The 16,782-nt window shown below is 35.5% G+C and overlaps 1 protein-coding gene across 1 annotated transcript; it reads left to right on the forward strand.

Moving 5' to 3' along the window:
* The first annotated feature begins 9,342 nt into the window (after positions 1-9,342).
* On the forward strand, positions 9,343-15,987 carry LOC126606636 (chloride channel protein CLC-d-like). The gene is made up of 22 exons (XM_050274017.1): positions 9,343-9,724; positions 9,807-9,879; positions 10,020-10,241; positions 10,329-10,375; positions 10,465-10,579; positions 10,842-10,897; positions 11,418-11,506; positions 11,734-11,874; positions 11,981-12,051; positions 12,155-12,234; positions 12,346-12,495; positions 13,047-13,106; positions 13,214-13,288; positions 13,761-13,912; positions 14,023-14,158; positions 14,226-14,354; positions 14,981-15,058; positions 15,181-15,236; positions 15,338-15,412; positions 15,503-15,659; positions 15,753-15,854; positions 15,931-15,987. Exons 1-22 carry the CDS (start codon positions 9,545-9,547, stop codon positions 15,985-15,987), a joined length of 2,301 nt encoding a protein of 766 aa, XP_050129974.1. The 5' UTR covers positions 9,343-9,544.
* Positions 15,988-16,782: the final 795 nt, after the last annotated feature.

The following is a 16,782-nucleotide window of genomic DNA, read 5'->3' on the forward strand; positions in this document are numbered from 1 at the left end:
AAAAGCACAAGTATACAATTGCATTTGTATTTCATAAATGCATAATGCATTGATAAAGCTAAGCACTTGATTTTAAATTTTGTAGCACATCTTTGAATAATATGTTTATAGTATAGTTATTTAAATTATTTTCTCCGTTTTCTAGCAAAATTTTTCGACCTTCTCCAGGTGTGATTCTAGATAACGCAACATACAATTGACCATGAGTAAAAACTAGTTCAGGAAGATATAACCCAACTTGCTTCATAGATTGTCTTCGGCTTTTATTAATTGTCATTGCATAACATGGTTTCACTGGAAATTGACATCTTTTAAAAATAAAAGGCCATTTATTTTCAATTGCTGCAAGAGAGATTTTTGGTATGAAATTTTTTTGACCAATATTGGTTCCAGCAAGTATTTTAGCTTCTATAATTCTTTTGAATAATTGTGTAACAACTAATCTAGTCCCATTACACAAACCAAAAGATCGATTCAAATTTCGTAATAACATAATTGGCATTCCTATTTTTAAATTGAGGTTATGTGCAGGCAAACCATTGAAGTCAAGTTTATTTAAAAACTCTGTAGGATACATTGTTTAAAGATTTTCAACATTTCCATTTGAAGAACACAAAGAATCATAACTTAAAAACGAATGTTGTTCTCCAAGTAGCAAATTAATTATATAATTATTCACATCTGTTACAATTGTGTTTTGAGGGGTGACAATAACTCCTTCTCTCAAATATACAAAATTGTCAAAAGAATTTTCAAAATCAGGGTAAGTGACAAAAAAATTGAAGCAATTAGATTTCCAGAAAAACGAATTATTAAATCTTCAGGTATTTGAATTAAAAATGTGTCTGTATCATTTGAATCATTTAGATCATCCCTATCATGAATTTATCCATCACCAACTTGTAAAATTTTCTCTTAATGATAAACTTTTATAACCATTATTTGGATCAAGCAAAGATTCTAAAAAAGGTGGTGTTGGCTTTGGAGTTGGCAATTCAATTTTTCCTTGTTGACAACAAAGAGTAAAATATGTTCATTTTTCTTTGATCTTTGTTTGAGAGACTCTTTTAACAAAAATAAGCACCATAGAAAGTGCATTTATAATTTTTATCCCCAAAGTCCATATAATCTTCGACAATTCCTGGATAAAAAGACACACAAAAAACGAAAGAAAATAAAACTTAAGCACAACATACGATTAAGCAAATGCAAAGGATATATATCAACAAAACAAAAAATTACATAAAATAAAAAACATACCACTTCTATTCTTTTGGAAAAATGCTTGACCCTTACTTATAAGATTGCGATTCTCACGATCAAAGATTTTTTCAGTTGTGTTATCAAGATTATTTGAGAAGTCAACCACCTTTTTTCCCTTTTCATCAGAGTCGTGAACAATTTTTTCAATAGGTGTAATATGCTGTGGTTTATCATAATTAACATCTTTGATAGGACATTGCAAAACAGTTGGTTTGCTACTACTACACTGATGTTTAAATTGTGAAGTTCGATAAAGATATTATATTCATTGTCGTAATTGTTTTTCCTGCTCTACAGGATCGCTTGTTGATGCGTTTATACATCTTTTAGACATATTGAAAACAAATTGTTATAGCCAATTTAACGATAAACAACTGCAAAAAAGGATTGGGAAAAAAAAATCAATAAAAACATAACAGGTAAATCAATATACATAACATTAAATATAAACAAAGCATCAAAAATTTGAAACTAACAATTCCAAAAGTTTAAATTGTCACATCCCGCCCTTGACTCCAACGTAGCACGATGTTGTCCGCTTTGGGCCCCGACCACGCCCTCACGGTTTTGTTTCTGGGAACTCACACGAGAACTTCCCTGCGGATCACCCATCCTGAGATTACTCTCGCACGAAATCGCTTAACTTCGGAATTCCGATGGAACCCGAAGCTAGTGTGCTTCCAAAAAGCCTCGTACTAGGAAGAGGTGGGCATGTACATATAAGGTACACCACCCCCTCTCAGTTGGTCGATGTGGAATGATGTTACAATCCACCCCCTTAGGAGCCCGACATCCTCGTCGTCACACTCGCACCACATGACATAGTGGCTTTGATACCAAATTGTCACATCCCGACCCGGGCTCCACCACATTCTAGTTTCGACTCCGTTGTAGAACGATATTGTCCGATTTGGACCTCGACCACGCCCTGACGGTTTTGTTTCTGGGAACTCACACAAGAACTTCCCAGTAGGTCACCCATCTTGGGATTGCTCTCGCACGAACTCGCTTAACTTCGGAGTTCCGATGGAACCCGAAGTCAGTAAGCTCCCCAAAGGCCTTGTGCCAGGAAGAGGTGGGCATGTACATATAAGGCACATCACCCTTTCTCCGTTGATCAATGTGAGATGTTACATAAACTGCTTACCTTAGTGTACAGAGCCTTGCAACACAAATACAACCAACTTAAAATAAAAAAACACCAGTTTCTTAAACCCTGCAAAAAATCAATCTAAATATTATTCAGAAGCAAAATTATTAAACTATGAAATAACAAAATTGTTAACCATCATCAAATATGCCTTCATCTTTGTTTCTAATTTCTGATCTCCATTCAATTCAAAAATTGATACAATCACATATAAGAAGTTTGCTTGACAATATTGCAGAATTATAATTACATAAACTCAATTAATTTTGTACCTAATTAGAATAATTTATAAACCAACCGATACATAAAGAATTACAAAAGGTGATAAAAGCCCATAAACACAAAAACAAAAAAAGTTTCAAGTAGGTAACCTAATGGAACATACAATGATATAATCTAAGTAATTTATATCGTTTCACAAAAAGAAACCACATCATAAAACACATAAATGCAAATATAGCTGTAACATGCAATGAGACTTTATCTGCGAGAAAATTTTAAACGATGACACAAATACCAGCACATATGTGCAAAAAAAATTATTATTACGATTAACAAAGATTTGTAAATTAAAAATTTCAAACTATTTAACAGTCTAACTCACCCTTGTTTTTTTTTCCTCTCTTTCAACAACAGTACTTCGTAGCTTATATAAACTGCTTTGACAATAATCTGTAGCAGAAAATGAAGTTAGAAATTAAATATACAAAATAGTGAAGCTCAATATTTTTTTTTTCATTCAAAGCAATGCATAATTTAAAAAAGCACAACTCTAAGAAAGGTTAAAGCATTTTTACAAAGCATACTCTGCATTTTTTGTTCAAATTTTGTTTGCTTTACGCACTTAAATTTAATTTAATTTTTTCCTCTGTTTTTTAAAGCTTGACAAAATTATCAACACACAGACAACAACATTGAACTGTTTTTTCAACCCTGTAACCATTTACATAAATACGAATGTAGCATTTCTATTCAGGGCTATAACTCTCGTCCCCCCTTGATTCTCCCATTCCTCTGTGTCATTGAATAAAAACCCCAAATTTGTGTACTGCAAAAACTTAACTGAAAACACCATGTACCAAAATGTACAAAAAAACCTATACAAAATTTATGAAAGCAAAGAAATAGAAACGAAAACTGTTCTGTTAGCTTCTTCCCATTAGATTTTCAATTTGTTCGGATATACTACTCTCTCTCAAAAAAAAGTGTTGGTAGCTTTCCAAATGAATTCAAAAAAAAAAATATTAGAACAAAAGAACCCCAAACCTAAACAAAATCTCAAACCAGTTAAAAAAAAAATTAGGCCAAAACAGGCCAACCCATGTCTCTCACATCTTTCCCTTCATCCCAAATCAATCCATAAAAAAAATTTAGGGCAAAATAGCCCAACTTGTGTCTCTCATATTTTATCTTCCTTTACTCTGTCTTCCCACCACTTGGTCTCAGTGTATGCTCCCTATGTCTGTCGAATTCAAAATTGCCAAAACCAATTGAATCCCTCATGAAAACCATAAGATTATGTAATTAAATATTTTACCAAAAAAACTAAAATCTAATGATACAAACAAAATACCTAAAATTATAAAAGCAAAATTAATATACAAAAACCATCCAAAATTCATATACAAAAGCCATCTAAACATCGAAAACAACCAAAACAAATTTAAAACAGCCATACCAACGAAGTAAAAAAAACTCATGGAGAAACCGTAGACTTCACTACGAAGTGGGTTCCAAGGCTACAAACAAACCCCCAAAATCACAATAATAAAATTAGAACTGAAAACCCATTTATAAATCCAAATACTGAAAACCCATTTATAAATCCAAATTCACACTTCTAAACACATAATATTCAAAGTAGAGAATTACTCACCCCAAATCGGCACCAGGAAACGCTACCTTTTCTGGGCTTCAATTTTTTTTCGAATTGCACCAAATTCACTATTTTTCAGCAACAGGGGGTTGTGGTTTGTAGTTTTTGATAGAGAGAACTAAATAAATTTTTACTGGGTTGGTTGTCACATCTCGGCTCGGACCCATCACATCTCAGGCTCGACTTCACCGTAGCACGATATTGTCTGCTTTGGATCCCGACTAGTTCCTCACGGTTTTGTTTCTGGGAACTCACGCAAGCAGAACTTCTCAGACGGTCACCCATCCTGAGAATGCTCTGGCCTCTTTCTCGCTTAACTTCGGAGTTCTTACAGAACCCGAAGCCGGTGAGTTCCCAAAAGGTCTCGTGCTAAATAGAGGTGGGAATGTACATATAAGTCTTAGAGGATCCAATCCTCTAGACGATGTGGGATGTTACATTGGTTGTTTTCAACAAGAAAGTGAGAGAGAAGTCGATTTTGCACAAATAATTTGGGAGAAAAAGATGAGAAAGATGAAAAGATGAGAAAGTAGCTTGAGGTACGTGGAAAGTGGATGAGAACAACGAGAGAGACAAAGCAAAACCAAAAGAAGTAAAAGCAAAAAACACAATGACAGAAGCGTGGCCTAGAAGGGCAAACACGTCTTTTCCATGTAGCAAAGTTGGAAAAATTGGCCAATAACAAAGGAATTTAGGGGTATTTTCGGTTATTCACTGCTGGTGAACAATGATTTTTACTTGAGTTTTAGTATATGTATAATGTTGTGTTTGGACGAGAAATTACCAAGTATCAATGGACATATGCTAACGTAGTACGAAATGCATCACAAAACGTTAGAAATTTGAAATGACTATTAACACAGTATATTGAGCAGAATTTGTAAATGACTATTTGAAATGGCACAATTTCATATGTAACCACACAGGAACAATCGCTATTAGTCATGACTCATGAGTTTCAGACTAGGAAATGCACTTTAATCCCTCATTGACTTCGCCTCACTATCAAGTAGAAATAGTGGAATTTCAGCGTGGCCCATTAAAAGTGGAAAGGGATCGTCTTCGGATCCCTTCTTTCTAATCCACCAAATTAGGGAATCCATTCCATTGAAATTTGATCCAAGGCTACAAACAGGGGTCTACTTTAAAAGTTATAATAACTTCAGCCGTTGGATCAAATTTCAATGGCACGGATTCCCTGATTTGGTGGATTTGGAGGAAGTGATATGGAGAGGATCCCTTTCCATTAAAAGTGGTATGGATGAGACGTAAGTGGAAAAGTACATTGTGTACGAGAGATTCTCTTCTCTCGTAGTTTTCTCTAAAGGATGATATAAACCAATTGACGACGACGATAATTCAGTGATATTTCTCTTTTGTCATTCAAACGAATCTAGCTCTTCTATGTCTATGAGCATTAATCGAGAACAATGTTCTAAAAAATGTCCTAGGCGGTGCCTAGGCGCTAGGTGTTGTTGTCCCGTGGCAATTTGGGGTAAAACTTTTGATGAAATTGGTGGGCTGCCTAGACAACTGCTAGGCAGGTTAAGTGGCAGTAGGTGGCGCTAGGCGGTGCAACCTAGACTTGATTCGACAAACCTAGACGCCACAAACACAGACGATGCAACCCCGACAAGCTACAAACCCAGAAGGCAGAAGCTTTCGCAATTTCCTAATCCTGATTTGAGATTGCCAAGAAGAATAAAGAGAAAAAAAATTGCAGAGAGAAAAAAAGAAGGGTGACGGCCGACACAACTTCCATCACCTTTTGCTAGAGTGTTTTTTTGTTTGTTTTGTTTTTACAAAACTAGAGTGTTCTTTGTAAATATCGAAGCATGGATGGCCTTTTTGGTCCTGTGCTAGTTGAATTAGATACATTGGGGGCTGTGAGCTACAATGGCTTTTGGAATTATTTTTACAATCTCTAGGGCTTATTTTATAGATTTGTACAAAATAATTTGTTGCATAATTAAATCCAACAACTTCCCTTATAATTAGAAGCCAGTTTCCCATAAGCATTGGAAATAGATAATATCCAAGCAATAAAGCCTTTCAAACCCCTTCAGATTACAAAAACAATTTGTATTCTGCACATGTTATTTTTTTTCTTCCAAATCTCTAATACATTTAGGTTTAAATAAATACTTGTTTATAGTATATATAATAAATTTTATTCAAATCTGCCTAGTCTGCCTAGGCGCTAAGCCTCATGCCGCCGCCTGACTAGTGCTTATCGTTTTTTAGAACCTTGATCGAGATAGTCAATAATCTAACATTCCAAACAAATTTCATCTAACTTCAATTATTGCACCTCTCCTACTTCTAGTATTTTCATTTTGCAAATAAGCAAATAATCGAACTAGATACTTAAACTCAAACTCGAGACCTCAAACGCAAAACTAAATCTTCCTAACCTACTCAACATGTGAGTCCTAGGTTTTTGGACTACAAAGGACACCGTGGACTACTAAGAGCAGTTCTAGTGTGTAAAGATCCCTTTGGGCAATAGGCATTCAATCCTCGCAAGTGAATAGTAACTATTTTTAATGAATAGTAATTGTCTATTGCATCTCCATCCCTAAACTGAATAGCTCAAGCAATTCGTATTAAAATATTAGTATTTTTTATTTTATAAAATAATAAAAATAATTTAATTTTTAATTTCGGATATATTCTAACCGATCTCATCAAGTCATGTGTCATTATCCAAAAGTACTATCTGTGTGGATAGATTTTCGTTAAGATTTTAATCAATTCTATCAAGCCACATGTCACTGTCTGTTTAGAATCGTTGATGATAGATTTTGATAAGATTTTTAACGAATCATGGCGTGTCACGTGACATTATCTACAACCTAATTTTTTTTTTCTCTATATAACCCACCATCCATCTTAAGAAATCACACACCAAAAACAATCTTTTAGAATTCTTCTTCATAATTTATAAATCTTGAGTTCTTATGATGTCTTCTTCAAGGATCTTGTGGGAAATCGATGAACAAGAGAAATAATTGTTTAAGCAAGATGAAGAAACGTTCGATCTCTAGGAGGGAGAAAATGAGGTGGAATAAAAGGAAGAGGATGAAGATGAGAAACGTAGAAGGAGAGATGATGAAGCAAGAAGCGAGAGAGCCTCACATTCCCGTTATGTCATGCAAGATGTGGCTGAGATCTCTAGGCCCAAGTATTTCGCAAACATCAATAGAAGGAAGCAACAATGAGGTAAGGATCTTGTGGATGATTATTTGCCCGTAACAGTGCATTCCTTGATGCATACTTTAGACGTCGTTTTAGAATACAACGACATTTACTCAGCAAAATCATGATTGTTGTTTGCAATATGATTCTTACTTTGTGCAAAAGAATAATGTTTTTAATGTTATGGGTCTCATTCCTGAGCAAAAAATTATTGTTGCCTTGTAGATGCTTGCACATGGAGTATCTACAGACCAAGTGGATGAGATATCGAGAATGAGAAAATCAACATTTCTTGAGTCCCTGATAAGGTTTTGCTCCACAATTGAAGCTAATTGTAAGGTATTTGAAAATATTGAAATGTGGTGTAAGGTGGAAGATAATGGTAAAGTATTTATAGGAAAAAATATATATAATTTTATAAAAAAAATTCTAATTTTTTTAATTTGTATTAACTTAATTAATCTGGACCGTTGGATTACAAAAAATTTGAAGGCCAACAGTCTAGATTGTGACATGTGGCCCAGTGGTAACATTTCTGATTGTTTTCTAATTATTATTATTATTTTTAATTTTTTACAGCTGAAAAACGTGGACTGTTGATTTGGAAATCAAACGGTTCAAGTTGTGCCACGTCATCTAGCCGTTTTGGGAGGTTTGAATTTTTTTGTACTGTTAAAAATCCAACGGCCTAGAAAAAATAGTCATTGGAAATCCAACGACCTAGAAGCAACCACGTTGCTCCAAGCAACAGTAACTGACTGGGGGTATCACGTGGGCCCACCATCTGAAAAGTTGTCATTGACATGCCTCCATGCACGCGTGTTGTCCACACGCCTAATGCAAAATTGTTTAGTAATATGGTTGACGTCAGCCTTGCGTCATATCCCTCAAGCACTCAGGCTTTGGACTTCCAGTTGACTTCTTCCTCGGGCTCCCCTTCAGCCCAATGGCCAAAGTGGGCTGGCATGACTTGGGGGGAGGCAATGGATTTCTTGCCAATCAACAGGACAATTGCCACTTAGTACTACGGTCCAGTGGTATTCCTCTTTACTTGTACGAGAGGTCTTAGGTTCGATTTTTGACAAATGAGAATTTGAATCACATTATTACTAGCCAGTTTTGAGGCTAAGTTTACTCCCTTCCCTTGATGCAGACAATTTCATTTGTTCAAAAAAAAAAAGAAAAGGGAAAATTAGAATGCCCCATTCTTTTTTACATAATTTTTATTAAACATTTGTTTCTTTTAAAAATTTGATTAAGACGCTTTAATTAGTGTCCACCTAATCATTTTTAAATTTATTTTATTTACATGTCATTAGTTTATTTTTTAAAATAAAAATGCTATATGTTGATTTCCCACTTTATCCTTTTAGTTGATAAGGGGAATTTTTTTGGCTTGTCAGGATTTATACTTTTTTTAGGGATATTATTAATGGCTATTAACTAAATCACCAATATTATCTACAAACTTTGAATTTTGAATTTTTCTTTGGCTTGTCAGGATTTATACCTTTTTTTGGCTATTCTAATTTTCCCAAAATAAAATTCAAAATTCAAAGTTTATAGATAATATTGGTGATTTAGTTAATAGCCATTAATAATATCCCTAAAAAAAAGGTATAAATCCTGACAAGCAAAAAAAATTCCCCTTATCAACTAAAAGGATAAAGTGGGAAATCAACATATAGCATTTTTATTTTAAAAAATAAACTAATGACATGTAAATAAAATAAATTTAAAAATGATTAAATGGACACTAATTAAAGCGTCTAAATCAAATTTTTAAAGGAAACAAATGTTTAATAAAAATTATGTAAAAAAGGAATGGAGGATTCTAATTTTCCCCACTCACGGTTTTCAACTTTTTACCGCCAAAGTCATCTCTCTCTTCGCACCACTTCCCAAAAGCACTTTTCCAATTCCGATTACACAATTCTGCTTTTCCGGAATTCAATTCGCTTCTCTCTTCAATAGCTCCGATCGGTTATGCGGTGCGCGGACTCCGATTTCGAAATTTCTAGGTTTTGATCAGAAGCCCGAATTTGGAGCGAGCAATCATGCTGTCGAATCATTTGCAGAACGGGATCGAGGCGCCGAAGATCTCCTGGTCCCGCCTCCCGAGCTCGGAGGGCGGCGTCGAGCCCGACGCCGTCGGCCTCATGAAGAAGAGCGACGATGGCGGCGTCGAGAGCCTTGATTATGAAGTTATTGAAAATTACGCTTATTGGGATGAGCAGGTTGCAAGTTGAGCTTAATTAAACTTGAAGTTTGTAGAAATGTTCGTTTTTGGGGGCTTAAATGTTGTGTGGAAATCTACAGGCACAAAGAGGGAAGCTCTATGTTGGGTATCACGTGATAGTGAAGTGGTTCTTTGCTTTGCTCATTGGTATCGGTAAGCACTTTTCGGCTTTTGCACTGAATGTGTAGCTTTTCTACTGTCACTTGAAAAGATGCAAATTTTAGTAGAGTTCAGTATTAACATTTTCATTTGGTGTTTTATTTTCTTAATTCTTTGGTTTTGATTGCCTTCAGGGACTGGATTAGCTGCTGTTTTCATTAATATTGCGGTCGAGAACTTTGCAGGCTGGAAGTTTGCATTGACATTTGCAATAATCCAAAAATCATATGTGGCTGGTTTTGTAGTATACATATTGATCAACTTAATTTTGGTTTTTTCGTCTGTATATATCGTTACACAATTTGCACCCGCAGCAGCTGGGTCCGGTATTCCAGAAATCAAGGGATATTTGAATGGTAAGGTGGACTGATAATTTATTTTTCCTGTTGAGTATTGCTAATTTTATCAACGAAGTGCCCGCTAATTGTTATTCAACTGTGCAGGGGTTGATATACACGGTGTACTTCTTTTCAGAACCTTGGTTAGAAAGGTATGGTGACCTGCTCTGGTGTTCTAAGTTGTTTGTTGAGATTTAAACAATGTACTTTGCAGTATAGTTTTCTTCTGCCAATTGCACAGATATTTGGGAGCATTGGCTCCGTGGGAGGTGGTCTAGCTTTAGGCAAGGAGGGTCCTCTTGTTCATACCGGTGCTTGTATTGCTTCTTTGCTTGGACAAGTAAGCACTTACTGCCCTTTTTCAAGCCTCTAATTATATAATCTAGGCCACAAAACAACATATTGTTTCTTAAAGTTTTTGTTCTCTTTCTTTCGGCTTCTGGAGTGTGCAGGCAATTGTTTGCACATTCTTGTTACTATTATTTTCGTATCATTTTTAAAGTATATCCTAATGATCAGGCGTAAGTACCAAAAAAAACATATATTTTTATGTTCATATCAAATATCTTTCTATTGTATGTTAGTTGCTTGCTGTTTTTTGAAGATTATTTTGGTCATATCTTAATACAGGGTGGATACAAATTTTTAATAGTGACCGGGATCGTCGGGATCTGGTGAGAGATTTATGTCTTTCATATTTTTGTCTGAACTTTGAAGATTTGACATGTGTACAACTGGACTTTATACCTTACCTTCGTTCACTTTTGTAGTCTATATTTGGTAGTTGTCAAATTCTTTTGCAAATTTAATCATATTTATAGTTCTCTCCTTTGAGTAATTTTCTCTTCACTACTAACATATGCTAGTCATCAAGTTTACGAGTTTGTTGTAGTTGTACTGCTGTTCTTCTTTATCCCTAGATTCCCTACTGATATAACAAATCCAGTTCATATATGGCGTTCTGTTTTTTTGAAAGAAATATCTAGTGTGCACACTATAACAGAGCAGAATCCTCTATGTATTGGATGTCTGGTTTTTTTTATCCAAGTAAAATAAAATAAAAAATTATCCAAGCACTGCTTTTATCATCTTCCTATGTTCTTTGATATGGCCAAATCTGGTCTTTCTTCTATTTAAAAATAGCTATGCTGAACCTCAAAATTGTACTCATTTTGCATTTATGTGATTGAAAAGGTAACCTGTGGGTGTGCAGCTGGAGTGTCTGCTGCTTTTAGAGCTCCCGTTGGTGGTGTTCTATTTGCACTGGAAGAAGTTACATCGTGGTAATGTAATATCATTCTTGATCACGCAGTTATTGTCTCAATATGCCTTTTTATTATAGTTAGTTCTTTATGTGCACATCTCTTGTAGATTCAGACATAGAATTATAATTATATATGTCAGTATTTGTGGAGTTAAAAGTTAAAACTCTTTTAAGTATTAAAAACTCAGTTCCTTACCTCTTTTTTAGGGATTTTATTTACCTTTATGTTTTCCCCCCTTTCTAAAGGTGGAAGAGTCAACTTATGTGGCGTGTATTTTTTACTTCTGCTGTCGTGGCTGTCGTGGTGCGTACTGCAATGGGATGGTGTAAGAGTGGAAAGTGTGGACATTTTGGCTCAGGTGGCTTTATAATATGGGACTTATCAGAGTTAAGATCAAATCTTGTTTTTCAAGAAAAATATCTTAAAATCTCTTTAGTTCTATATTTTTCCTTAGTTTTAAGCCTTTTCTAACTTCCTAACTGATGTCATTCGTGGTCAAGAGGACTACTCTTTTGAGGAGTTCTTGCCGATGGCAGTTATTGGGGTCATTGGTGGTGTACTGGGTATGGTGTTCATTGTCTTAGCTATGTATGTATACATGCTTCTTCTGTGTTTTTCTTTCCTCGTAGTATTTCACTTTATTTTGAGTTCATTTTCTTTTTCCAGGAGCCTTATTTAACCAGCTTACATTTTATATTGCGTACTGGCGCCGAAATTATTTGCACAAGAATGGGAATCGAGTAAAGGTGGGTATTTTACTGTAGTCAGTAATGTGTATATTTTTTTATAGTGCCTTGTAATTCTACAATTGACTTCAACTCCCTTCTTTCCCCTTCACACCAAACACTAAAATGCAGATAATTGAAGCGTGCCTCATCTCGCTGATAACATCAATTATTTCCTTTGGTCTACCACTTTTAAGAAAATGCAGTCCATGCCCTGAAGCAGATGCAGATTCTGGTATTGAATGCCCAAGGCCTCCGGGAACGTATGGGAATTATGTAAATGTAAGATGTCAACTGATAATTACTTTCTCAGTTATTCTGGGGTTTTCTCTTTCTTCTTGCCATTCAATTTCAGTTTTTTATGTGGTGTTTCTGTTATATTTAGCATGAATTGAGTAATCCTTAATTTTTATTTTCCCCTAATAGTCATATCATGGTATGGAAATTGAACGGGCAACCTATACCTGAAGGTGCAGATGTCTACTATTTAGATAAAGGGAAAGGTTAACTAGTATACCATGCACATCTCTATGAAATTTGTAGGTTAACTGGAAAATATCTGGAGTTTCTCAATACATTTGGAAGCTACAAGGGTTTCATGGTTAAAAAAAAATAGCACATATAGATATTGGGAAAGCTCAACAGTTATTTTTTAAACTTCAAGTTATTAAAGTCTCTTATTTGACCTTAAGTGATAAGTTACACTTTCATTACTAAGATTCAGCTTCATTTGGGTGTGAAGCATATACATTGGGTCTATAACTCTTTACACTTAATTCCGAGAATTCTGAAGCAGCTTCAGAATATTCATACCTAATCTACGCTATGTCCAGTTTTATTGCAGTAAGGACAAGGAGTACAATGATCTTGCAACTATTTTCTTCAATACTCAGGTTTTTAGATTTTCTGAAATCATTTGCTTCATCCTTTACATATTAGTTTGCAGGTTGCCTCGCTGGTCTTATTACGAATTCCTTTTTTTATCTTCTTATGATTGCAGGATGATGCAATTAGGAATTTGTTTAGTGCAAAAACATTTCACGAGTACAGTGCCCAAAGTTTATTGACTTTCTTGGTATTGCATTTGTTTACTTCGCTCAACGCTTGCTTTTTGTGCACATATACTGCTCAGACACTAACATACCTCTCTCTCTCTCTCTGTCTCAAAGCATTGTATTTAGTCTTTAGAAGTTAGTTGGCAAGGCTCCTCTATTTTGTATGTAATTTTAGCGCGCGCACAGAGACTCCCACTGGCAGTATAAAAATAATATATAGAATGTTTTAAGGTCTTGGCAGCAGAGCTTGCCTTCCCCTAAGAAAGATCTCAAAGGACAAAAGCTAACATACAAAAGAAAGTATATATGCTCTTGGAAAATGAATCTAATCTCTAAAATAAGGGGCTTGGAATTTAAGGGCTTGGCCAACATTGATTCTTTTCAATAAAAATGTAATTTGACCATGAGTGTTCTCAGAAAGAAGTTAGTTTTTCTTTTCCTCGTTAGTCCCTTGTGGATTATTTGTGTAATTTCTTTCCTAATGCATTCCAGGTGATGTTTTATTCATTAGCGGTTGTGACATTTGGTACTGCCGTTCCAGCTGGTCAATTTGTTCCTGGGATAATGATAGGATCTACATATGGGCGTCTTGTGGGCATGTTTGTGGTTAACTTTTACAAGAAGCTCAGCATCGAAGAGGGAACGTTAGTCTCGTTTATATTTATTAACTGAGGATTAGAACTAAATGTTTTTTTTTTTTTAAATGCATGTAATGTATTCATGAACTTTGCTCTCATGCTTACTGGTTCTGCAGATATGCACTACTGGGAGCAGCTTCTTTTCTTGGAGGTTCAATGCGGATGACAGTGTCTCTTTGTGTCATTATGGTTGAAATCACAAATAATTTGAAACTTTTGCCTCTTATCATGCTTGTTCTTCTTATTTCAAAGGTACACTTCTGAAACTTTTACAATAACAATAGATGCGGAGAAATACTTACACCTTTTACCTTAGCAGGCTGTTGGTGATGCTTTCAACGAAGGCCTGTACGAAGAACAGGTGCGATTAAAGAGCATTCCATTACTGGAATCAAGACCCAAGTACCAAATGAGGAAGATGCCTGCAAAGGAGGCCTCTGGAAAAAGGGTGAATGTCACTATTATCTTCACCTCTCTTAATAATGATTATAGACAAGGGCATGTGTTTGATGCTGACATGGACATTAGATATTTTGCACGACTGACCCCTTATATGTAAACATTAGTATTGACTCATATGCTCAAATGTGTCGAGATGTTCACTTGTCCAGAACTTCCATACCCTGATCCATGTAATTTCTAAGATGCCTATCTCATGTATGAGCCTCCTTAAACTCCAAAGGTTATGTCCAAATTGGTTTGTCAGGATCCTTTGGAAAAAGGGGCTATGCTTCATATCACAATAGGTGACTGAATTGGAAGTTAGGGAGCCTTTTGTTCAGTTCTCACTTCTCACCCAAAAGAGGAAACATCCAAACGAAGGCAGAAAAGAAAAAAAGTTGAAGGAGACCTTCTATTATTACTTGAAAGGGGATGCCCATTCCCCAATAACATCAAACGGCACTATTTCTGGTATCAAACGCCTTTTTTTGGCAGGGATTGCACTTTCCATTTTGATTATACGTGGTTCTAGTGCCCTGTGCTTCAGTGATTTCACAATGCACCAACTTCTTTGTTCTTTTACTTTTATTCATTTTAGTACTACGCTGACTGCTCAATTTTCTTTCTGTGTAGGTGATTTCCTTCCCTCGTGTTGTTAAGGTTGCAGATTTGGTTTCTATTTTGCGGAGCAACAATCATAATGGCTTCCCTGTATGCTTCACTTATGTTTTTTCTTCTGTTAACCTCTCTCCTTCTCTCTCTCTCTCTCTCTCTCTCTCTCTTTCTTTTTTGCTTGATATATAAGTGTGTGTTGCATGTTATATTCCTTCCAGGTGATTGATCATGCAAGAAGTGGAGAAACACTTGTAATTGGACTAATGCTTCGCAGGTGATATAACTAATTTGTACATTTAAACATGATTTCTTTGTTTTAAGCAAAGAATGTAAGTGTTTGAAAACATTAACGTGAGTATTTGGATTGTGATGCAGTCACTTGTTGGTACTTCTGCAGTCCAAAGTGGATTTCCAGCATAGTCCTCTACCCTGTGATCCAAGAGGAGCCAGGTCTATCAGCCAAGTAGAAGCTTGGAGTTGGTTTGTAGTCTTGCCCTTCCCTTTTACTATAAGATGTTTGACAGTTCCTTTGTATTCCAGGCACACTATCAGTGAATTCGTAAAACCTGCTTCCAGTAAAGGCTTATTGATAAGTGATATACATCTGAGTTCAGATGACTTGGAAATGTACATAGATCTTGCGCCCTTTTTGAACCCATCTCCTTACATTGTCCCTGAAGATATGTCTTTGCCAAAGGTGAGAGTTTCGCTGCCATTCTTTCAACACTTTTCTTTCATGGAATGTTGTTCTAACTTTATCAAGTTTATATTGTTCTTGATGATGATGCAGGTATATAATCTTTTCCGTCAACTAGGTTTAAGACATATATTTGTTACTCCTCGTCCATCTTGTGTGATTGGCTTGATTACCAGGAAGGATTTATTACTCGGGGTATTGTCATCCATCCTCTTAATGCATTCTACCAATACTAGACCGCAATTATTGATTTCTGATGTTTTTCTTGCAGGAGAATGAGGATTCAGCATCGATGGAGCTCCAATTGACTAGTGTAAGGTCTCTATGATGCTTTACTCATGTGAAATCTATCAAAACAGTTAGATGTGTGCATTTGTCAATCCTCATTTTGATAGGCCAGGCATGTATGGTCTTAGTTTGGATGCGATGTATAAAGTGATCATGTTGCCAATGTCGCCTTTCTTTTTCTCCTTTTTTGGTGTCTGGGTAGCTACCAATTTTTATTAGAAAGACACCAGTGTACATCCAAGGGAGAAGCTCTATACGAGTGATCAAGTTTGTGAGATTCAAATTTCTCACACATCTATCATGCCTTCCAGAAAGTGAACTGATTGAGCTCCAAATGACTGCTTCAAGTCCTAGGTTTTTGTTTGGCACCTAGAATACAATGATACATAGATGTATATGCTTGAGAAATATGTGTTGTGCAGACCAGATAAATAAAGAAATTTGTTAATGTGGGAGACTACACATCACATTGAATATGTTTGATCCTATACTGGGGTTACACACTTACGATATTTAGATTTTAGGCCATGGATTATGCATGAATTACATTTTTCTGGTTCAAATGTGATTATCTTTTCCTTGAGGCTTATGTCAGTGAGATGATTCATTTTCTACATATTTCCATTTCACTGACGGCCTCTTTTGCTAGAGGTTTTGACCGTACAGCACTTGCTTTCGCATAGATTGGATAGAAAGTAAGCCAATGAACACTTCCACAGTTGCTTATCAATGGGTGGAGTGTGCTTAATGCACTGACTAGCTGAATACTTGTTTCTCAAATGTGCTTAGCCCTTTAAATATATGGTTATTTGTTCCTTTGTCTGTTTTTAACTTG

Source organism: Malus sylvestris, chromosome 16 (genome assembly GCF_916048215.2).
Source record: "Malus sylvestris chromosome 16, drMalSylv7.2, whole genome shotgun sequence".
NCBI lineage: Eukaryota > Viridiplantae > Streptophyta > Magnoliopsida > Rosales > Rosaceae > Malus > Malus sylvestris.

Coding starts and splice junctions, on each gene's coding strand:
- LOC126606636 (XM_050274017.1), top strand. CDS start 9,545: ATGCTGTCGAATCATTTGCAGAACGGGATCGAGGCGCCGAAGATCTCC. Junction 13,107..13,213: donor CTATTTTCTTCAATACTCAG/GTTTTTAGATTT, acceptor TTATGATTGCAG/GATGATGCAATTAGGAATTT. Junction 14,159..14,225: donor TTGTTCTTCTTATTTCAAAG/GTACACTTCTGA, acceptor TTACCTTAGCAG/GCTGTTGGTGATGCTTTCAA.